The sequence below is a fragment of the Strongylocentrotus purpuratus genome, unplaced genomic scaffold, assembly GCF_000002235.5.
Source record: "Strongylocentrotus purpuratus isolate Spur 01 unplaced genomic scaffold, Spur_5.0 spur5_scaffold_8, whole genome shotgun sequence".
In the NCBI taxonomy this organism is placed as follows: domain Eukaryota; kingdom Metazoa; phylum Echinodermata; class Echinoidea; order Camarodonta; family Strongylocentrotidae; genus Strongylocentrotus; species Strongylocentrotus purpuratus.
The window spans coordinates 1,386,133-1,409,886 of NW_022145614.1; the positions used below are offsets into that span (position 1 = coordinate 1,386,133).

Genomic DNA, 23,754 nt, shown 5'->3' on the forward strand with positions numbered 1-23,754 from the left:
ATAATGATGCATAGCGACCTAGCGAAAAAAATGCTTCTATAGTGAAATTTTTTAGAGTCATTTTTAAAAACGTACATGAGGCAAATCAGTAAGCTATCTGTCTTCAAACCTAAGATAAGGCGTACAAAAAAAAAGAAGTTGTATTGCCGGTTGCCAGCACCTGCCGGTCTGTCGGTCGATTTGATTCCCCTTCTTCTTTCTTTTTTTTTTTTTGTTGTTGCTTTTTTTCCCTCTTTGGGCTGATATTTTTCAGTTTTGAATGCATTTTTTTTTCTCAAAAAACCGGTACTGAAAAAGAAAACAAAAACTTTAATAAAAAGCTGATTGTACTAGATTTAAAGACTTTTTGGGCGGTCGCGCAAAGGGCAATACAACAGCTTTTTTCGAAGCCCAAGCTATAGATCTGATATAACATGGGAGGGGGGAGGGGGGGGGGGGAGGTGCTCACATACGGGGGTGTGCAGCTCTTATGGGTCACTTTTTTACCAAAAAAATCCCCGTAAACATGGGTCCCACTTTTATCAAAACTGCCACTAGAAATGGGTCCGTTTTTTCAAAATTTGCCAAATTTTCGGGTGCTTGTTATGCAAACACCCGAAAAACACCCCCAAAATGTGAAAATTGTCTTTTTTCAAGAAAAATGCCCCCAATGACCCCTATGAAATGGATAGGGGTTTCGAGGCTTCAGTGGCACACCCCCGTCAAAACCAAGGGGGGGGGGGTGGTGGGAGATTGGTAACTGAATAAACCGCTTAGAGGCAATCAGTTCAACTTGCGGTATACAAATTTTTCTTCTTCTTCTTATTATTATTATATCAAAACAGAGAAAACCCGGTGAGATTCGGGCTCCGCCAAGTAGGAACCTTGGCCTATCCATCTTTATTAGCATTATTCTGTGCCGGGGTCGCCCAGGGAAATCCTATGCCATATGGGGCAAAATCGATTTACCCCACTATCATACCATTTTATCTCGTGGCCTGGCTGAGTTCGTAGTAGTAGGGCGGCGTCACAGGGGGGCAGGGGGCGGCCGCCCTCCCTATCATTTTGAAAAAAGGGAACTAGATCTAAGGGAAAAAGGAAAAGGAAAAGGAAAGGAAAAGAAGGAGAAGAAACGAAAAGGAGAAAGAATGAAAGGAACGGAAGGGGACGAGAAGGAGGAATACCAGGAGAAAGAGAACTATAAAAAGTAAATTATTAAGGGAGGGCGGGGGAGAGGGGAAAAATAAAGAGAGGGGAGCTAGATCGGAGAGTGGAGGGGGGGGGGGGGGGGGGGTAGCGAGTGGTGTGCATGTGTATCGTTCATGTTGTGAAAATGAACGCTCGATGCATCGATGCAGCGCGCGCCCGAACGACTCATCCGCCGACGGGAGCCCGGCCCAGCTCGGGCGCTCGGCTCGCTCATAAGAAGCGTCAGCTCTCGATAGCTCGCGACAGGAACATTTCTCACACGATTCCCTGTCGATTCGGGAGTCCACTTTAGCTGTTCCCCAGGCCTTTGAACTGCTTTTTTATGTTTTTACAGTATTGGCTTTCTTAGCTTAGGTAAGTTCATTCACCTATTACTGATGTAAAATCCAACCGCAAAGTGATAAAACTAAAAGGTCTGATTTGATTTTGACAAGTAACAAATTCAAAGAATTCAATAAGTCACGACGAGCCAGTGCAGTGTACTATAGTGAGTGTATTCAGTAGTGTCTAGGGTCTATTCTTTTGTTCTGGTTTGTGAAATAAATTTGCATTGGCTTGCAAGCTGAAACCCCAAATGATATAGAAATCACAAGGACGGGTTTTTTGTTAGCAATTAATTTACACAGAAATATTTGATTGTATTTGTAAAGTGGCACTGATCTTGCTTGAAATATAATAATATTAAACTAGTTTCATAGATCATGAGAGTAGTCTAATAGATGTTCAGCACAATTTTCTATTTCCTGTTAATTAACATATTTGGTTTGGACGGGGTGTGTGGGGCTGAAACCCATACCGGTAACCATTTTTAAGCAGCAGGGCTGTCAACTTTGGGGAACTGCTTCGAGGGAGATCGTATGCAATTTTGTTTGGCTCAATGGAGAGGGGGGGGGGGGGGGGGGGGGGGAGGGGGCACTCCAGCAAAGCATAGAGAGTCGATGTTAATATATGCGTATATTGACCTCTAGCACTGTATGCTTGCTGTGAGGCGGGTATTATTAGACCTATACACAAACATACACACCACGCTTACAATTTTAATTTTTAAATTGTTCTTTCTAACATCAGTATGACAGTAAGTTGAAAAAAAATATTTTACTGCTATTTAGGTGTCATCAATTGCCACTAAAGTACCGATTTTGAGTGAAATCAGTTGAGTTTTGTACAGTGGCAGGAGGACCATGAGGAATGCTTTCAACGATTGAAATCAGAAATTTCAGAAGGAAAGTGTCTACGGTACTATAACCCCAGTGTCCCAACAGTACTAGAGGTAGATGCATCGCTCAAAGGACTTGGAGCCTGCCTCCTTCAGAATGAAAGACCAGTCGCATTCGCCTCAAAGAGTTTGTCAGATGCACAATCAAACTACTCAAACATCGAGCGAGAGACATTGGCACTTGTTTTTGGGATCACACGTTTCCATTCATATCTGTTTGGTAACCAGTTCACAGTCTACACTGACCACAAACCACTCGAAACGATCTGTAGAAAGCCCCTGGGGAGTGCGCCTCCAAGATTACAGAGGCTTCTCGTCAAAATACAGGGCTATGATTGTGATATCCTATACAAGCCCGGAAGTCAGATGACATTACCAGACACACTCAGTAGGTTGCCAAACCCCAGAAAGAGAGGAGACGTCATCGTTGAGCTCCATGTAGATGAAGTCATGGAATTAGAAGAGAATCATGACAATGATCTGGCAAGCTTCACACCTATGAAGCAGACACAGCTGCAGAGAGAGACAGCAAGCGATCCAAACTTGAAGCAGCTGAGTAGAATTATTCACGATGGATGGCCAGACGTGATTAAGCAGGTTCCAAGCAGCTCAAGGATTCACTGGTCATACCGAGAGGAACTGGGTGTCGCCAACGGCATTATCTTCAAAGGAAGACAGGTGTTGATACTAGTACTAGTTGATACCTTCAACGCTGCAATCAGACATCCTGGAGCAGCTACACACGAGTCATATGGGTATAGAGAGAACTCGTAGACTAGCAAGGGACACGGTATACTGGCCAGGCATCAATAAGGATATTGAAAACCTTGTCAAGACTTGCCCTGCTTGCCAGGAGAACCAGGATCGGCAACAAAGGGAACCACTACAACCGCACGAAGTTCCAATGACGCCATGGACAAAGGTAGCCACAGACCTGTTTTTCTTGATGGAACTGAATACTTACTCATTACTGACTATCATTCCAAGTTCCCTGTGATCAGGAAAATGCACAGCACCACAAGTGCTTCAGTTGCTACCGTAATGAAAGAAACCTTCAGCCTCCTGGGAGTGCCCTCCGAAGTTATATCTGATAACGGACCCCAGTTCATTGGAAAAGCTTTCAAAGACATGTGTGAGTCATGGAACATCAAGCACACCACCTCATCGCCGAGATATCCGCGCTCCAATGGCCTAGCTGAGCGGATGGTACGCACCATAAAGTCGATGATTAAGAAGTGCAAACAGACAGGACAAGATGTCCAAAAGGCACTTCTCCACCTTCGAGCAACGCCTCAATCGGACCTGCCATCTCCTGCCGAAATGATGTTTGGGAGGCAAATGAAGACAACCCTTCCAGGTCGCCATGATCATGACAGACAGATGAGCGATGTCCACGACCAGCTCCAGCGAAGGCGGGATGTGATGAAGACCGACCATGACAGACATGCCGGTCGGGTACTGTCCCTCCTGAAGGTCGGCCAGAAAGTCAGAACTTTGCATCCAGACGACAATACATGGCTGCCGGCTGAGGTTTCAAGAGTTTGCCCAGAACCAAGATCATATGAAGTGACAACACCAAATGGCAGGGTGTTAAGGAGAAACAGGTCCCATCTGCGAGAGATGCCGATACAAATAGAGACGGCAACAGCACCCACACCAGGGACAGAGCATCTTCCAAGAGAGGATGGTGACAACTGCACAACACCCGCAGGAACACAGGATTTCGATGGTTCAATCCCTCGTTCTGATTCTTTTGCCTATGTCACACGATATGGTCGCAAGGTTAATCCCCCATCTCGTTATCAAGAATAAAAACTTCATCGATTAATAGATTGATAAACAACAACTATACTTTATTTGTTTAATGATTTGGCATACCCAGTAGAATTACATTGATGATAGTAAAACCTCATATTTGACATCGGGTGATTCAATTTCTTAATCAGTATACATGTATATAACCAAAATGTTTTATATAACTGCCACGCTTAATATTGGCTATCTTTCAATAGAAAATCTCTTCTGTATACAGAACCGAATTTAACAATTGTATGTCGTGCTCGTGCATGATATTTCTTCTCTCCACACAAATGACCAGGTATTATAGTTTTGTTACGCTGATTTGTCATATTGCTAAGTCCTAATTGAAATGGGATGAAAAACGTTTTTTCACAGGAAAATGTTGTTTATAACTGTTTGCCAGAAAGCAATATGGAATCACTTTAGTTTATTCCAGCAAAAGTTATGTAAATTATAAAAAGTTGAATAACATTATACAAGTATGTCGATTCAGCGACAAAAATATGCCTGTTATAGTGGAGGACACTATTTTACCATTCTAAAATTTGTTTTTCTTGTTGAAAGGTACTTGTAAGTTTTAGTTGAACAGTTTTTAGTACTGTGCTTCTCAAAAAAAAAGAAAAGAAAAGAAGAATATGTTTGGAATGTTTCCTCTTGTTGAAATTTCTAAATTGTGTTACTGTTTTAGTGGATAATTTCCGTCATGTACAGTGCCTATTGAGCAGGGAAGATATAACTGGTTAATGAGAGCACTATCAACTTGTCATTGAAAGAAGGGGGATGTTGTGGTACTATATGAACAACATCAATAGCTCATTGATGTGCGTAATGAGGCCGCGATTGGCGGAAGGATACATGAATAAAGCACTTTCAAGATGGCCACTTATACATGAACCTTGTCTACAGTGATCTCTTATTTATCCGTTCATCTGATCTTTCAACAGTGTTTGAAATTTTGAGAACCAAAGCACAGCTTTTACTACACAGCCAGAATAGTGATGCCCCTATGTGTGTGTGTGTGGGGGGGGGGGGGGGGGTTGATTAATTTTTTTTGGAAGTGCTCACTTACCCCCCCCCCCCCCCCCCCCCCCCCCCCCCCCCCCCCCCCATTTGGAAGAACGATGTACAGTATTAGTTGAGAGATGTACATACAAAGCAAAGAAGCACTCCAATTTTGCCAATATTATTCATAACAGAGCAATAAACATTTGATATTGTTCTTTGACCAATACCGGTACAAATGAGGAAAGTCCATTTCACAAGATTTGATTGCAAGTTTTCTTGAGCTAAAGATTTATACTACCCTTGAATTGTTCTTCACTAGATCAGGCTGACAATGGCTGAACAAATGGGAGACAATAAGAAACACACATCTGGCCAAGATGCTTCTGTCAAGAGACCAGACGTCCCGTAAGTACATGTACATTTAGATCATTTTCAGGGAGTAAACTGTCACTGTATCAGTGAAATATCCATTCATCATTTTATGAAGCTTTCGTTAATAACGTACATGATGTTCTCTGTGTATGACATGCGATGACTGCTTTCAATTTCTCATTCTAGGATTAGTGTTACGTAAAGATTCTTAACCTGAGATATTAATACATTCAAGGGGGCCTATTATAGACCACCCGACAGTGACCCCCCAAAACATATTTCAAAACCACCCTATTGAAATGATTTTTATTTCCTTCAGTTTTTTCCCATTGTTGGTAACTTGGTAATTACACAGAAGTCAATTCATTTAGTTTGACATGGTTGGATTGGATGTCAAATCCTGCCAATGTTTGTTTGTTTGTTTGTTTGTTTCTCTGAAAAATTATGGAGTTGAATGATTTTGAACCAGAAAATATAGTCATGTTGAAAGTAGGTACATCTGATATGTGGTAGAGCCAGTCTTTCCAAATACATATATATGTGTGGCTTGATTTTATTTGCTATTTTGCATGGACTTTGTACCTGCTTACTTTCAGTTTATCATTCCATGGTAAGCTTATCCTGTTGTTTGATAAGATAACTATTTGAAAGATTATTGTAGGATTGTTTTATTGTTTGTAATGATGCACTGTGAAAGAAAGCACAGACACCCCCCCCCCCCCTAAGAATATCCTGCTTGATGTTCTACATACAGTGTACATGTAATAATATGTTACAAAATACATCAATATCAATATCCATATGTTAAGTTACTTTTATTTTGTAAAGATTAAACCATTAGCTTTTGGATCCAACTACCACATTATAAACATTTCGATAAACCAAAGTTGTATTGAGTTGATTATTGAATTGAACTGAATGAATTTGATTTTGCATTGAAAATGGTTTATCTTATTTGAACACTTGACATGAAAGCAATGTGATATTTATAATATTCATATTGATTTGGACAAACAATCACAATCTGCTTTTTTCTCTCTATTTCTATTTTGTTCTGTAAATAATTCTTCCTCTTCTCATATTTTAAAATAATTGTTATCCTCTACAGAATTCACAAGCCCCGTGATTCTCTTTTGAGTAACTCGAGTGGTTTCAACAATTACAGGGGTTTCCTCAATCTCTGTATAGTCTTATTGGTAAGTGCAACAATGCTTTATTTAATTCAATTTTCAATTTCAATTTCAATTTATTGTCCAATATTGGAAAAATTGTTTTGCCCACATTTTACAAACGTACAAAGAATCAAAATAAGTTTACATACATAACATATCATACTTTGTCTTAAACATAGAAATTCTTCAGAATATTGCCATTCAGACTTAGCATGCTTGATACGTTTTAGATTATTTCAAATGAGATGTTATATTTCACAATTTTTACTTATACATTGGGGTAATTTTGACTGTAATCAGGTAATTTTCACTGTTGCGGAAGAATTCTATGGGAAACACAAATACAGATATATACATTGTATATATATATATATATAGTGTGTGAATCATACAGTAATCCTATATGAATTCTATCTTTTAAAGCAAGTTCTAAGTTGTGTTTAAATAATGAAACTGTTTCACATGCACACTGTACAGATACCAGCTTGTCTCACATATAAATAATCAGTGGAATTGCCTATATAAACTACTTATCATGGCATTGAACTTTTATACTGTCATCATGCTTGGATACCCCCACTTGCAGTACAGATAGAAAGAAATGTTTAGTGTGTTAGAATGCCTAATGCCACAATATGTGTACATACAGAATATATCATGGAGCATTGTGTAAACCATGATTGTATCAAACTGTGAATGTTGACTAAACAAAGGAAGATAATCTACAGATAAAGTTAATGGTTTTAAAATACCATTGTAGCTTCATTGTTACACATATGTACATGCACCATTTTTCCTAACTGGTCACACACATACACTGAACAATCCTTAATGGCAGTCCAAAGTTTGAAACAAATTCAGTGGTTTGAAAGCAGAGCTGTATGTAGATTGGTAAAATTTTAAAGACTTGAAAGCAATAATGAAATGTGAATGTGATGTGACGATATTTAAAAGATGAGATTCTTAAATCAAATAAATATGGATTGCAAATAGCAGTCAACTGTGATGTATGCGGGGACAACTAGGGGATGTAGGATATGTATTTTTTTAAGGGGAAAAGAGTTTTCAAAACAACTCCGTTGAATTTGGCTTTCCCACAAAAAATGCCATTATTTCGGTTGCTGTACTAATACTATGAATTATACTCATATTTGCCTATCCTAGGACCTTTGTGTGTTTTCCTTTTTTAGTGTTTAAGTGGCTACACATTATGAGACAATTAAGGACAAAGAGGCTTCATGATTTTTGTAATCATTATTTTTCTAAAACTTATTCATATTCCAGGCTATGTCCTCCAGCAGGCTGGTCCTTGAGAATCTTATCAAGTAAGTAAGCTGACTGGAGACATCGTCTTTAAGATGTTTCTTTCAAGACATTGTGAAGTATGCATGCAATCATAGCTCTTGGAACACATTTGAGACACATTCAGATCTAAAATCAGTGATTTACATACAGGGGTATGTGTCACAGGGTTCTATTGCAAATGACATCTGTTCATTAGTAAAGGGATTTATATGTACAAGCATTACACAGAGGTGCCAACCAGTACGATTTAATCGTATTTAGTACGATAATAAGAGTGGAATACGATTATACGATGCCACCTCTTAAAATACAATTTTTCAACAAATTTAAATTTTTTTTTTTTTTTTAAATTTTAATTTTTTTTTTAAAAAATACCAATAAAAACCACGAAATCGCATTAAAACATGAACAAGTAAACCCCAGCAGCCCCAACAAAAACTTTGCTTTACAATTTTCTTTTAAAATTTTAATGAAAGAGCAAACATTTTACTTGACTGTACGTACCAGTATCACATTTTTCTGAAATTTTACTGGCCCGGGCCAACCGGCCATTGGTAGTGTCGAGTTTTCGTGAAAATCTGATTTTTCTCTCCAAAATCTGATTTTTTAGGATACTCAGTCTGTTTTTTTGTGTCAAGAGGTTGGCATCTCTGATTACAATGGATACATACAGTGAACCTGTCTTCATGTTTACACGTTAGCTCTCAAGTTGATCACAAAGTATTTTTTTTAATGAAACAAAGTTCTTTTTGCTGTATTGATGCACTTAGCTTATATTAAATATCTTGACACATTCCGAAAGTCTTTTTTATAAATGTGTAACTGCTGTAAAAGGGAATTATACCGCAAGAAGAACAGATGGCATGTTTGGTTGTAGAAATTGTTCCAAAAATATGTTCCATCAGCGTACATGTAGATGAGGTGAAGCAGGCAGAAAATAATTTTCCCTTTAAATTTCCCTTTTGTTTCTGAAATCAATAAATTTGAGTAATACTTTTCTGTTGTTTATTCTTGATTCTCTAGATATGGCATTATCATGGATCCTATAAAGTGGTTCAGTGTATTTCTACAAGATCCATATAGCTGGCCAAACTTTACTCTTCTCATACGTAAGTACAACCCTCTTTTCTCTTCCATTCAATACACAGGTTGTGGGATGTGGGAGATGGACCTTGTACTTAGATAAGACAGGAAATTGTAGACTTCCCATATCAATTTGTATATAGTTTTTACGTGTCATTCATCATAAAAGTTTGTTACTGTCGATCAAGAACACAGAATACGTTATACCTATATGTACTGCTCCTCAACAAACTACAGTCAAACCTGTCTATAGTGCCCACCCAAGGGAAACAGAAAAAGTGGCCTTTGTAGACAGGTGGTCTTTGTAGACAGGTTCCTTTAGTACATGTTTCAATGAGAAACCATTTTTTGAGGGAAACAACAAATGTGGCCTTTGTAGACAGGTGGTCTTTGTAGACAGGTTCTTTTAGTACATGTTTCAATGAGAAACCATTTTGTGAGGGAATCAACAAATATGGCCTTTGTAGACAGGTGGTCTGTGTAGACAGGTGGTCACTAAAGCAGGTTTTACTGTATAACTTTCATACCTGTTTCTGATTCTTATATGCTGCTGTGGCTGCTAGTCTCACATGTGTTTACATTTCTTGGCTGGTTACTTTTATATGTTTTGTTTCATTTTTATTGCAGTTCTAAATGGTTTCATCTTGTATGCTTTCTGGCTAGAAAAGCTAATGTTGAAGGTATATTACATATATTTGTATGCAGTCCAGTTTATTGTTACTATCATTGTTATGATTATTATTATTATTATTATTATTATTATTATATATTACAGGGTATTGCTATTATAATTTATATTTTGATCGTTATTTATATAATTATTTTGACTCATATTGTAATTATTGTAATTATTACTATTATGATTATTATTATTGTTACAATTATTGTAGAAGTAGTAGACTAGTATTAGTAGAAGTAGCAATAATAGAAGACATAAGCGTAGATTATCTAAGTACATTTAGTTGCATCATCTGTGCCTGCGAAGGTGAAAGTGAACTGAACCACTGTAACCCTTGCGTCTCTCCTTCCAGTTTATGCGCACTTGTACCGATGAAAAGTTAAAACAATACTTTTCTATCATTCTGGTACCTGTAGATACATGCTGAATTCAGTTAATTGGACAAATTCTTAAATTTAGGTTACATTGTTACAAAAATTCCTTTGATTAGCCTCCTAGGTGAAATTCAAATTAATGAAAACACCTTTTAAATGAGAAGTTAAAACCATTATACAGTGCTAGCAACTTCCCTATCAGTTAACTGTGTTATATATCACTGTGGGCATTATTTATTTGTATTTTCCAGGCATACATCCAGGAGAGGACGATGACAGTCCTGGTGACGCTCAATGTCATGACTGTATTCATCTTCCCAGTTATCGTAATCCTCTACTATAAACCTAACCCAGGTAATATGTCGTAATTATCAGTTATAAGATGATGACGTGGATCCTAATCAAAAGATTGGTTGAAAGCGTACATGTGACCAGGCATTTATTTTGCCTAACACGTAATTAGGGTAATCACTGGTCATTAACACATCTAGCTTGTTGTTGCTATCATAAGCGCGACATAAGTCAGAGGTCCAATATTAGGCGCGCGCAGGGCAAGGTACGCCTCAATTTGCGCTTATTTTAAACCATGGGTTATGTAAATGAGGATTTAAACCATTAGATTTAAACCTCCTTTGTGAATCAGTTCGGGCCTTTGAGTTTGATATGAGGGTGATTGATCAAATAACAAGGATCCAAGTCATAATTTTATAAAGCATAATTCACATCATTTTGTTCGGGCATTATAAAATTACCCAAACTCGGTACCTTTGAAAAAGTCTAACACGTGTTAGATTTTTTCAAAGGTACCTTGTGTGGGTAATTCTTACTAATGCCCTCACTGCTGTGTATTATTTGTATACTATTCACCTCACACATGTGATATAATAATAATAATAGTGGCCACTTGTATAGCGCACAGGTCCACCTTTCGGTGCTCATGGTGCTTGGCTCAATATCATCTTCTAGTACAAATCTAATTGAGATAACGTCACACTCCTTTGTCTTTCATGTGATGTGTTCTTGTAAAATAACAGTAAAAATGTTTATGATGATCATTTGAGTTTATTGTGATTGACTACATGAACGTTGTAAAGGAAACCATTTTTATTTGTTTTGCCTAATTCAGACAGTAGTATCTATGTTTCTTACATTAGTAGCATAATTTACAGATGAGACCCAATGTCTATCAGTATCTTTTCCTTATATCCTATATTTTCTGAATGAACCTTTCAGTTGGTTCTTTTGCCAGTCTGGGTACCTACTCCATTGCGTTTCTGAAGCTTATCTCTTATGCTGCTGTCAATAAATGGTGTCGAGATGCGCAATCTAGCACCAGTAAGAAGAGTAAAAAGAGTGCCAACAGCAGTGATGATTCGTTGTCAAGGAACTCACCGAGAAGACATTCCACCCCACAGCCCAGAAAGAGAGTCACTAACAGACGTAGGAGTGAGGGATCAAATGAAGAAGGTATATCATACACTCTATCCTCTCCTCTGACTTTATCTTGCCCACTCTCTTCTCCTTTTAGTTAATTTTAAAGTAAACAACATAAAATAGTCATCTGGATTATTTATGTTGTTTTGTATTTAAAGTTCGTACATTTGTTAATCTGCTCCCTGTCCTATAAAGAGGTGTGATTCAAGTACAACTCCTACAATCAATCGCAAGTTTGCATTATCCAATCTATTATGCACATAGTTGTAATTGATATCAATCGCAATTAAGTTGCAATTAATATCAACTGTTTATAAGACCCTGATCTCTTTTTAATATTGCTTTGCTTGTAAGAAATAGAATTTAATCCTCAAGTTTTATTGAAAACATACATTTTGAAAAAAAAATTCATATTAATGATTTTGAAGACAATGTGAGGTGGAGGGCTCTTGAATTGTAACTCAAGGCATTACATGGAAGATTAGTATTCTATAGTTTGTAGACCATGATAAACTAGGTGTACATCTACTTGCATGTGATTTATATTTACATTTATTGTCATGATTGTACAAGTAACATTTAGTGTATTCCCAATTTGAGCAATAGACTTGAGGCATACTAGTCTTTTGTTATTACAAGTTATTCAGTCTACTACAGCTGCATAGTGACTGTTATGGAAGAAATCAAGATTGAGTTGAACTACAATGCACAAGTACTTTATGTCAATTTTTCTCTGATTGTGTTAACTCATCATATTCAAAGCAACAAAAAGAAATTAAAAAATCCACTATGTGCCACCATACACTTGAATTTTTCTGCTTTCGTTCTATTTGACCTATTATTGTATTTCTTTGGGTGTTACAGCTAATGGAGAACAAGCAGAGCTTGTAGAATATCCAAATAATCTCACCTTAAATGGTAAGTACGGTAGATAAATTTGATTCATTGTCATTGTTCAATATTTTTAACAGTATTAGACAAATTTGTCAGCGATATTATGAACCATCAAATTTGTAAAGTAATGTATATGACAGATTCGTTGTTTCATAATAATGCAACGACTTATATTCCACGTACCAAGAGTCTTGCTATATTGGCTAAATGAAGTCACATGACAAAATGATAGATTGTATCTTGGCGGTCTTTGCAATAGTAAACACGCGGTAGTCTTTTAATTTCGCTGATTCCTCATAGATGAACATGCTAAGAACTAGTTGACAAAAAAAAATTGCAGGCTATTGTGATGTAAGTCAATGTAAAGCATGTGTGTGAAACGATGAGCAAGCAGTGTACTAGTGTGTAGATTCTCAGAAGCAGCTTACTGAAGTAAAGTTGATAACATGCTAGCAGGGTTTATGTAGGCCATTAATCACTAGACCGAAAAGCATTGTTGATGTGGGATATAAAGCAAGTAATCACATCCTTACTCTGCCGATCGGACAAACTATCATCGCCTTGTTGATCTCAGGGGCTAAACTATCTTCCCTTGCCTTCAGCTTGGCAAGACTGTAGCCCCAACCTCTGCTATGATAGTTTGTCCTGTCACCAGAGTAGTCGGTAAATCATTTGCTCACTATCAATTGATACTAACTTTTTTTGAATGAGAACTTCAATCTCCAAAATATGATTACAGATAGAATAAACCTTTACTCCCAGAATATGTCAACTTTGTCCCTGCGAAAGTTTTGATTAAAGGGTCTCAATCAACAATGATGAGGAAATACATGAATAATGTCACAATCTTTACCTCATGGGAACTAGAAATGTTCCTTTTCATGCTATACTAAATATACTCTGTGTAAACACAGAAAAGGAAAAAAGAGATGAAATGAAGAAATAAGAGGACTAGGTCCAGGGTTTGAAGTAGTTTTCATCTCCTATGCTACTTACCGCTACTTAATTTCAGGTGAAAAACAAAATACGATGAGCAGCTTAGAATTATCAGTATTTTGCTCTTTATGGAATGAATGGAATGAAATTATTTAGGGTGCTCATAGAATCCTACACATACTGTCAATGCATGGGTAATTATGAGGTGATTCTAAGAGGTGATTCTAAAAGGTGATTAAAAGACATTTGAGATATTGACTGGTACTTTCTATTCTTGTATTGTTTGATTGATTTTATTTTCTCAACCATGTCTCCTTCAAGATATGTGTTATTTCATGATGGTCCCAACCCTTTGTTATGAGCTAAACTTTCCGCGAACAAAGAGGATACGCAAGAGATTTCTCATTCGCAGAATTATTGAACTGGTAAGTACCAAATAAATAATAGACTGTAGTTGTTATTCAGATAAATTAAGGCCTCAATTACTGCATAGGGACATATTTGTGATATATGCCCTTTATAAGTATGATTTATTAAGATATTACTATCATTATACAAACTATGGGAAAATTTGAAGGAGTTAGGGTTTTACTGTTTCATGATATGATGTGCAATGACCCCACTAACAGTTTAACATTGAATGATCAAAATGTATTCCTGTGGCATTTATTGATTTTTGTCCTTGCCATACATTTTAGTTTACCCCGGTAATACATTAAGGCAATCCAATACATTGTCATTTGATTAAATATGTAGTCGAAATAGAAAGCATTATTTTTCAGTTTCATACAGATTGTATCTCTCTCCCTCTCTATTTCTATTCTCTCTATTTTTCAAGGTAATAAATTAGTTCAATGTTTTTTTAATCTATTTCTCATACGTTTAGGTTTTCCTTGTTCAACTGTGTTTGTGTCTTGTACAACAGGTAAGTAATCTATCAAATTAATGCTGATGTTTATAAAACTCTTGGAATGTTAAGGTTTTTAACAGAATAAAGATGTAAGTAGTGGCCACAACGAAATAATAAAATCATATGAAGAAAAGAAATACCATCTTAATTTTCTTTGTAAAGCCCTCATTTTTGTTTTCATCACCTTTTCACCTCTGTATCTATGTTTTACCCTCTCTTTCTGTCACATTCAACAAGTTTGAATAAAAGTTTTGTGTTTTAGATACAGCATGGAATGTATGTCCTAGGCCTCAAACAGGGCATTTTATCTATATTGTTATAAATCGCCCACTAAATGTGACTCGTTCTCCATTCTTGAGATATTGAGATGTTCCATTCATTTTGATTGTTATTTTACAGTGGATTGTTCCTACAGTTTTGAATGCCTTGGCTCCATTCACAGTAAGTAACAAGATTTATATTTATATACTTTTGTTTTACTGGTAGTGATAATGATTTTTATCAACATTGTAAAAATATTAGAAAATCATTTTTTTTATCACAGACCCTTAGTTGGGAAGGTGCATTTTTGCTTGAGTGTCAGATGTTATATATGGAATATGATTTTTACCTACCCTTGTTTTTATAAGGGATTTTGTAGAAATATACCGAGAATGGTTTTTATGCAAAAGGTAAGCTAATTTTTTATAAAACTAATATATTATGAAATATGATATGAATTAGAGTATATGACTGTAAGTATGATGTTCTGCCTTGTGAAAGGTTTTATTACGTCACTTCAAGATATCAATGTATTTATTTTAATGTAAAAAAAAAAAACCCCTTTTTAAAATTTACTATGGTAAAAATTGAATTTTCATGTGGAATCTTGATGTATTAAAATATTTATCATTTCAGGGCCTGTTTCATAAAACTTCTTATGAATAAAAAATGTGAAATTCCATGACAAGATTGCTCTCTGCTGATCAAATCTAAGGATTTTAGCAGCTTATTACAACTATCATATCGTGTTAATAATAATATTAAAACAGGGTCCAGAACTATTTTAGATATAGTTTAAATGTAAGCTCTTTAAGAACTTTCCAGAGCTCCCATGTATGTTTTTTCATTGGTTTGTTGTAGAGTCTAGACACAAAGAGGATGCTGGAGAGAGTATTGAAGTTAGCGGTAAGTCTGGTTGCTTGTCCATACAGTCTATAGCAGAAAAATGTACTATTCAATTCTTGTTTTTCAACTTCTTTAGTTAGCGGTAAGTCTGGTTGCTTGTCTGAACAGTCCATAGCAGAAAAATGTACTATTCAATTCTTGTTTTTCAACTTCTTTAGTTAGCGGTAAGTCTGGTTGCTTGTCTGAACAGTCTATAGCAGAAAAATGTACAATTCAATTCTTGTAGTTCTTCTTTAGTTGGCTGTAAGTCTGGTTGCTTGTCTGAACAGTCTATAGCAGAAAAATGTACAATTCAATTCTTGTAGTTCTTCTTTAGTTAGCTGTAAGTCTGGTTGCTTGTCTATACAGTCTATAGCAGAAAAATGTACAATTCAATTCTTATAGTTCAATTTCTTTAGTTAGCTGTAAGTCTGGTTGCTTGTCCATACAGTCTGTCTATGGCAGAAAAAATGTACAATTAAATTCTTGTAGTTTAATTTCTTTAGTTAGTGGTAAGTCTGGTTGCTTGTCTGTACTGTCAGTAGCAAAATAGATAATAGATGTACAACTTCATAAAGGTGTATTGTAATTCAATTTCTCTTGTAAGTGGTAAGTCTAATTATCTATCCTATCCATCTATACAAAACTCCTCCACTGGTTAATGTTTAAATTCCTTTAAAGGCCATCTGTACTAGTGTAAAGAAAGGATTAGACCACCCTGCACGATCACTGGACAGGTGGTTATCTCATCAACTCATTTCTCAAATAACATCAGAAAAAGAGGATCATGGGGGACCAAATGGTCACCGATTAGGCATTGTTTGTTATATAGAGGGCACAAGTAGCTACAAGTAGTGCAGTGGGGCTTTAATGTAAGTCCCGTAATGAATCTCTTCAGAATTTCACATTTGATTCTCATTTCCTACCTATGGTATGTTGTTTTTACAGGTTCCTAATCACATATGTTGGTTGATATTCTTCTACTCATTCTTCCATTCATGGCTCAATGTTTTGGGAGAGGTTACTAAGTTTGCAGACAGGAACTTCTATCAGGATTGGTGGTAAGGAACTTTCTTTCTCATGGCACTGCATTGAGCATTCCTTTTCAATGTCTGAAAAATTGTGTTCCACTGAAGGTAGTGCAGTAGTAATTTTATCATGTTAGTTTGTCAGTGCATCAAACTTCTGGTTGCATACAAATATTAAGTGATGATATGACAAACTAGTTGAACATACAGTTAATGACATAATTATTCATACGCTTACCAAGTTTTGTAATTTTTAAAGTATGTGACAAATTGATTTGTCATGATTTATTTTTCTTGAGATATGACATATTAAAGGGATTGTAGCATGGCAAATACTGGTTAACGCCATCTACATCTTCCTTTGACAACTACACGTAAACGAATGGACTTGATTAACGGTAGTCAACGACTTAATCTCTACATGGTCAGTGTTCGTGAAACAGACCGCAGTTCTCCTCACCCTTCGGTTTTGCGTATGTTGCCTGGGAACGTTATTGCTGCGGTCGCGTCATCCATAGGCGTATTATACCCGAATGGCCCCGAGTCGGGCTACGGGAAAGACACATAGTCTCATCAGGCTACACACCCTTTTAACCTTACTTGTTGAAGCTTATATTTTGTATTCATCAAAGAGCCTATTTGACCAGTTCACCTTTCATTCTTGAGTTACAAAAACCACAAAAAACATCAAATTTACAAGGAGTATGAATAATTCAGTGGTTAAAGGTAATACAAAGTTTTGGGAAATTTTGAAAATTGGCTGGATAAAGATTCTTAAACATTTTGAAATATTTGGATGCCCCTGGGGGTCTATAATAAGCACTAAAGAAATCAGCCCCTAAAACACTTCTGCTTTTGAGAAAAATTGAATATCAATATTTACCGGTGCTCCCGGTAAATTTTAATAATTTTCAAATAGCACCTACGGCCATACAATGGTAGCTGTGACCATAAAGATGTCAGAATATGTAGTTGTGATTTATAATTTTTAAACGGAAATAGACAATCGGTCGATTTCAGTCAAGAAACATTGTTTCATAGCTAAATTAATATCTTGACCTTGAGAGGGAGCTATTCAATGAAAATAGTTTATTATTTACAACTTCATCAATTTAGACTCGATTTCAACCGCGACAACGATCATTGAATATTGTAGGATCGCATATGTTTCCAATATATTCATTTGAACCAAATTCATGACCCCATACCAAAACTTTGTAATACCTTTAATTGCATGTAGGAAGATGTACTATGCATACTTATTGTATTTCTTTGTTATATTTTCATGAATTGCTTTTCACTTCTTTAAAACCACAGGAATGCTGAAACAATATCATATTTCTGGAAGAATTGGAACATACCAGTTCATAAATGGTGCCTCAGGTAACTATCTCTGTCTCTGTTTGTCTCTCTGACTTTCTTTATTTTATCTATATCATGATATTTTGTAAAGAATGATTAGTAGAGGTGTCTAGGTCTTGTGGATATGGCTCTGGACCATTGATAGTAATTTACAGGGTTTAAAGGTAAAGACCAGTATTGGAAACGCCCCAATTTCAAAAAATGAAATGGAAGCTCTTGTTACCAATCATGTGAAAGAATATGTTTTAATGATACATGATATACATTTTGCCCAGAAACCGCCTACTAATTGATGTATTTGGTAAATTAGTTTAAAAAAGCATGTGTCGCGCACGTGTGCATAGTCCCATATACATCTTTCTGTGTACAGTGCTTGTAACTTTATGAAGACTGGGCCAAATTTCTCATCATTTTGATGATTCCAGAACCTTGCAGTACATCTACGCTAGATGATCAACCTTTTCTGATCGATTTCACAACGTTTCTTTCACAATGCAATCGCATGGCCATAACTGGTGTTTAGCTTTAACTTGGCTAAAGCCAGGATCATAGGTGTACAGAAACATTTGTATTAAGTGCTTTATGTAAGTTTTACCATATCAATATCATTATTATTAAAGCCTTTAAAGTGTTGGGAGCCCCAAATTTGGATGGAAAAATTTCACTTAAATTGTATCATAATGTGAAAGAGAACATCATTTAAGACAGACTTCTGCAAAGATTTCCCCCTAAAAATGTGTTTGAAGACAAATATTGATAAAAGAATACATAATACTATGTCCTGGGTAATAGCATATCTGTAAAGCGCGTAGAGACTTTGTATTAAGCGCTATATAAGCGAAATATTATTATTAATTGGGTTTTCTGTTGTATGCAGAAAACCTAAATTTTTAATTCTTTCATCAATATTCGACTTCAAACACATTTGTTTTGGAAATCTTTGCAGAAATGTGTATTAAACGAGATCCTCTTTTGCATTATGATACAGTTCAAGTTTAATTTTGCCTTCAAATTTGTTAGGCTCCCAACACTTTAGAGGGGCTTTAAATACTTATAATGTTAAGAATATATAAAAATTTGTGGAATCATCATGTATGTAGTCTGATGATGAACAGAGCATGCTTTTCAAAACGTTGAGAATTTGAGACTCTTCTTTCCTACAACAGTTCTCTTTACAATACTGTTCGAAACGTTGACCCTTCTTTTCTATAACAGTTCTCTTCAGTTCTCTTGCCAAAAGATACACCAGTGTCCTGAGGAATAACTACACAGTGCTTCCGTCAAATTTCTAGCTGTTTCTCTGAAATCATCTTGAAATGTTAAATCTATACTATCAGTATTTTTATTGTTTTATTTGCAGACATTTGTACTTTCCACTGCGTTCAAAGGGTGTTGATCAACAGAAAGCTCAAATTATTGTTTTCTTAGTTTCAGCTATTTTTCATGAGGTGAGAATTTCCATAGTTACTTTGATTTTTTTTCTTCTGTTTATCTGGGAGGGAAGGAAAACGATGGATGATAATTCTAAATACTCTTTTGGTGGCAAGAAAAAGGAATTAAAAATAAAAAACAAAAAGATTTTTTTAGACATTATTATTTTGATACCATACTAATATTTTTCAGAAAGCAATTATTCTATCTTTCTTTTTTATGCCAATTAATGTTTAGAAATAGAAGAAAAATTGATATACAATGTAATATTTTTGCATTGAAAGATAGGAAAGTTATGCCAGTCTTTTTATAATTTAGGTATTAATCAGTTGTTGATATTTCTTTGCAGTATTTGGTGAGCATCCCACTGCAGATGTTCAGACTATGGGCATTCGGGGGTATGTTGGCACAGGTATGATCATGCATCTTGATTTCATCATTTCATAACAAATCTAAAAGAAATCATTTCTATATGTCAGCAAATGGTAATTTTGTCAAGTATAATCAGGTTTGTTATAAGCGTTGGAAACAACAAATTTCCTGAAATTGGTTTGAGACTTATCATTACAAATTACAAGTTCAAACCAAGAGTTAACACTAAGAGTCAATATTCCAATGGATTGTATTAGACTGTGCTGAGTGTTGACTTCTTAATTTAAATTCATTTATATCTTTAAACTCACAATGTCTATCCATAGTATCTAATAGATATTGATGCAAGAATTACTCATGCTTAATACTAAAATATGGAAATATTGCTGTAGTCCTTAGATGCACCTGTGACAATAGCAACGCATTTTGAAACATGTTACTTCTGAATCTCCTCAATTATCAGCGGTAGACTGCACATTCCAAAACTATATTACAGTATCAGCACTATAAAAGAAAGATATCAGGCCCTTATTATGATGCCGATTTCCATTATAAACAAGAGAGATTTTTTTTAATCAAACTAAAAATGAAGCCATTGTACAAGATAAAGAACCTTTGAAACAAATTGATGCCTGTTATCCATATTACACATCAATAACAAAAAAATCTTTTTCATTATATGTAGTAAATAAAAAGAGTAGGGTTATACAATAGATGTGTTAAATCATAGGTGAAGTTTCTGAACTATTTTTGACAGGTATAGAAGTCATGTTTACCTTATTGCATTGTTTTATTTTACTCTTAGCTTCCACTTGTCAAGTTAACATCCAAGGTCAAAGGTCACTGGGGGAACGTCCTTGTTTGGTTGTCTCTCATCATTGGTCAACCTGTAGCGGTTCTAATGTACTTTCATGATTACTATGTCATGCATGCGGCCATCAATGTAAATGGTACATCCACTACACCGTAGGAAGAGCATTAGTCAGTGTAGCATTAAAAATCAACATCAGTAGAAGAAATTGATATTACTGTGTTCCATATCACTATTTGATATGCCCTCTTAAACATCTCCATAACCATGCAATGATAAAATAGTAAAACGTTTCCTTCAAGAAAACGGCATTTGTTAATACTTACGTCATTTTCCCCTTAAGTGTCTTATACACAATGTGTTCCAGAGACAAAGAAATACTAAGAAGGCAAGTCTGTTTTAACATATTTTAATGATTATCTTTTTTTGCCCAAACTTCCAGTATGTGTTTTAACCAATCTTTACTCAAAGGTGATAATTGCATCTACAAAAATCTTACAAAGTGCTCTTGCCAATATTTGTATTAAGAAACAGAAAATTGTGACTTTCTATTGGTAACTTCTGTCAAATTTTATTTTGTGCTTTAAATTGAATGTTGCAGTATATGTGTAAATCGAAGTTCTTTATCGGAAGCCCATTTGGCATATTAGAAAAAATAATTCTCTATAAGAAAAATTACAATTTTTTTTGTCTTTTATTTACCCAATGTTTTTGAGAAAAGTATAATGAGGGGAGGGGGGAGGGGGCTACCACGATAGTCAAAATATGATTTGACCTACCTGTAATTTAAATTTACTAACTTAATAATAATAATATAATATAATGATAAATGTATATAAATGTATGTTCTTTGATGGAAGAGAAATTGTAGATGTATATTTTTTAGATGACACTCAACTAGGTGTACATATACTATAGCCTCTACAAAAGTAACAATGAACAATACTTGTACAAATATTTTCTTCAGTACTGTGAAAGTAAACAGATATTTTTTGTTCATCATTGTGAGTAAATGAAGTACCAGTAGTATATTATGTTGTATAGCTTTTAGTGCTGGGTGTAAAAAAGAATGACATTTTTATTACTTCTAACTCAAGCTTAGTAACTTGTATCAGACTGAGGTTTGCAAATTGTAAAGTTGGGGATGTCAATTTTTTCAAGGAATTAATTTAATATTATTTCTTCAAATAACCTTTTCATTATTATTTTGTTTTACATTTTAAAATTTGACATTAAATTTAAATTAAATGTTGGTTATATTCATAGGTTAATTGTAGCAGAAGCAGAAAAATGGAATAGAATCATTTTATTATTATTATTATTATTATAATAATATTATTATGATCGTTATTATTCTTATAATCATTATTATTATAGTTATTATTATTACTAGTAGTGATGATAATTATACAAATAGTATTTTATGTTTCAAAATCTTGTATTTTATGACAAGGCATTTGCAATTGCAAGCAATCTATGCTGAAATGATTCCCACTATATTATCCATCTCATTTGCAATATTTAGTGCTTTCATTGTTAACCTGATTTAATAAGGATTAATAATTATGTTAAATGTGATTTGAGTAAAGCATTGTTAATACAACTGTATTCCAATCAAAATTAACAATTCTAAAGAATAAAATGCAGGGAATTCATCAGTATTTAGTTTGTAACTGTATTTAAGTAATTTTCTCAAAATCCTTCCAAAACACTGATTATGGGAGAAGTTTCTCAGGCCAAAATAATTATGAGGACCGAGATATATATCAACATTGGTAAGCATTGGAGTAGATGTGAAAGTTGGCACTTCAAGAGACCCATCCTACGCTGTATTGTTTCTCATCTACTTTGCATTTCCTATCAAACATGCTTGGGAGATATTATTTACATCTAGTGCAGTTCAAATATGTTGCATTGTGTGAGAACTCTATTTTAGTTTTTTTGCCAGATGATGATGATCCATATTTTTGTGGTGGTTAATTTGAAATGCACGGCAAAACCACCACAAACGAATAGATTTGTCAATATAGAGTTATGTTTTGAATATTATTTTACTAATTAATAAGATAATTTGCCAGATGCATTTATATTATTAAATTTACAGGTATGAAACACAAAGATGCACTCAGATAGATTTTTATAATTCGCATACTCTTTTATACATAAATTAATGAAAAGTATAAAAACATTGGCCCCCTGTGATATTTTGTTAGACTGATTACTTGATAGACAGATAGATTGATAGAGGGGGGTGGAGAAAGGAATAGTAGGGGGTGTAGATGGAGAGAGAAAAGAAGATACAGAAAGGGGAAGAGATATATATAGAAAAGGGGCACATAGAGAGAGAGAGAGAGAGGAAAAGTGAAGAAAAAGAGAGGCAGACGGACAGAGAGTGTGTGTACGGGGGAGGGTAGAAAAGAAAAAGAAAAGAAACTCTAGTAATTACATAAAATAAAAGTGTAAGAATGCATCATTACAAAATTGATGAATGTGTCGATACGCAACAACAAGACTTAAAGGGCAAGTCCACTCCAAAATTAAGTTACTTTCAATAGAAACAGAAATATCAGACAAACCAATCAAAAAAAGTTTGAGCAAAATCAGATAACTAGTACGAAAGTTATGAATTGTTGATGACCTGAAAAAACTTTGAATAACACAAGACAAATTGGCAACTCACTCGTGAGTCTGTGACGTTATTGCCTCACTATCCACTAATTGTTTTCTTTATATTAATAATATAAATTTCCCCCCCCAAGAATCTTATTTCATCACACCTCACAACAGCATCCAAGTTATGTTGATATTAATATGTTTTTGTGTGGATGCACCAATATAGAGTAATTTGTTTCAGATAAATCATAAAAAATGTAAATTTTGATAAAATATTTATACACAAATAAAAAATGATGAATATACAATATTCAGAAAATAGTATCAATTCTTCAAGTTCATAAAAGATTTTGTGAAATGCCATGCACGCAATATGATACAATTCATATTATCTGGGCAAATAAAGGCATGGGGAAATCAAGTTGTTTTTTGGGGGATAAAAAGGGAAATTAATAGGATAAAAATATACAAAGGAATTGATAAATAGTGAGGCAGTGACGCCACAAAATGATTACTAAATTGGCAATTCGTGTAAGGATTTCCATTGTTCAATACTTTTTCAAAGATTCATAACTGCCTTATTAGTAATCCGATTTTACTCAATTTTTTGTTGCTCTGTTTCT

At 35.0% G+C, this 23,754-nt stretch overlaps 2 protein-coding genes across 3 annotated transcripts; both read left to right on the forward strand.

The window, feature by feature from the left end:
- Positions 1-1,305: 1,305 nt before the first annotated feature.
- LOC575003 (diacylglycerol O-acyltransferase 1) lies at positions 1,306-21,795 on the forward strand. 2 transcript variants are annotated; one of them, XM_030975341.1, is made up of 18 exons: positions 1,306-1,542; positions 5,529-5,614; positions 6,690-6,777; positions 8,038-8,078; positions 9,082-9,167; positions 9,769-9,821; positions 10,446-10,548; positions 11,428-11,661; positions 12,493-12,546; positions 13,780-13,883; positions 14,345-14,383; positions 14,768-14,809; positions 15,491-15,535; positions 16,463-16,575; positions 17,860-17,925; positions 19,265-19,352; positions 19,685-19,747; positions 20,513-21,795. In XM_030975341.1, the coding sequence occupies exons 2-18, from the start codon at positions 5,541-5,543 to the stop codon at positions 20,675-20,677; spliced, it is 1,458 nt and encodes a 485-aa protein (XP_030831201.1). In that variant the 5' UTR covers positions 1,306-1,542; positions 5,529-5,540; the 3' UTR covers positions 20,678-21,795. The 2 variants fall into 2 exon arrangements, with proteins under 2 accessions (XP_030831201.1, XP_030831202.1); XM_030975342.1 differs by having other exon boundaries at positions 5,534-5,614.
- On the forward strand, positions 3,446-4,216 carry LOC115920228 (uncharacterized protein K02A2.6-like). Its single transcript, XM_030975541.1, has one exon. It carries the CDS (start codon positions 3,446-3,448, stop codon positions 4,214-4,216), a length of 771 nt encoding a protein of 256 aa, XP_030831401.1.
- Positions 21,796-23,754: the final 1,959 nt, after the last annotated feature.

What these genes read in the sequence shown, in the direction of transcription:
- LOC115920228 (XM_030975541.1), top strand. Translation starts at nt 3,446, where the DNA reads ATGAAAGAAACCTTCAGCCTCCTGGGAGTGCCCTCCGAAGTTATATCT.
- LOC575003 (XM_030975341.1), top strand. Translation starts at nt 5,541, where the DNA reads ATGGCTGAACAAATGGGAGACAATAAGAAACACACATCTGGCCAAGAT. An exon ending in GTCAAGAGACCAGACGTCCC is followed by an intron (nt 5,615 to 6,689) that starts GTAAGTACATGT and finishes TATCCTCTACAG; the next exon opens with AATTCACAAGCCCCGTGATT. An exon ending in CTACTATAAACCTAACCCAG is followed by an intron (nt 10,549 to 11,427) that starts GTAATATGTCGT and finishes TGAACCTTTCAG; the next exon opens with TTGGTTCTTTTGCCAGTCTG.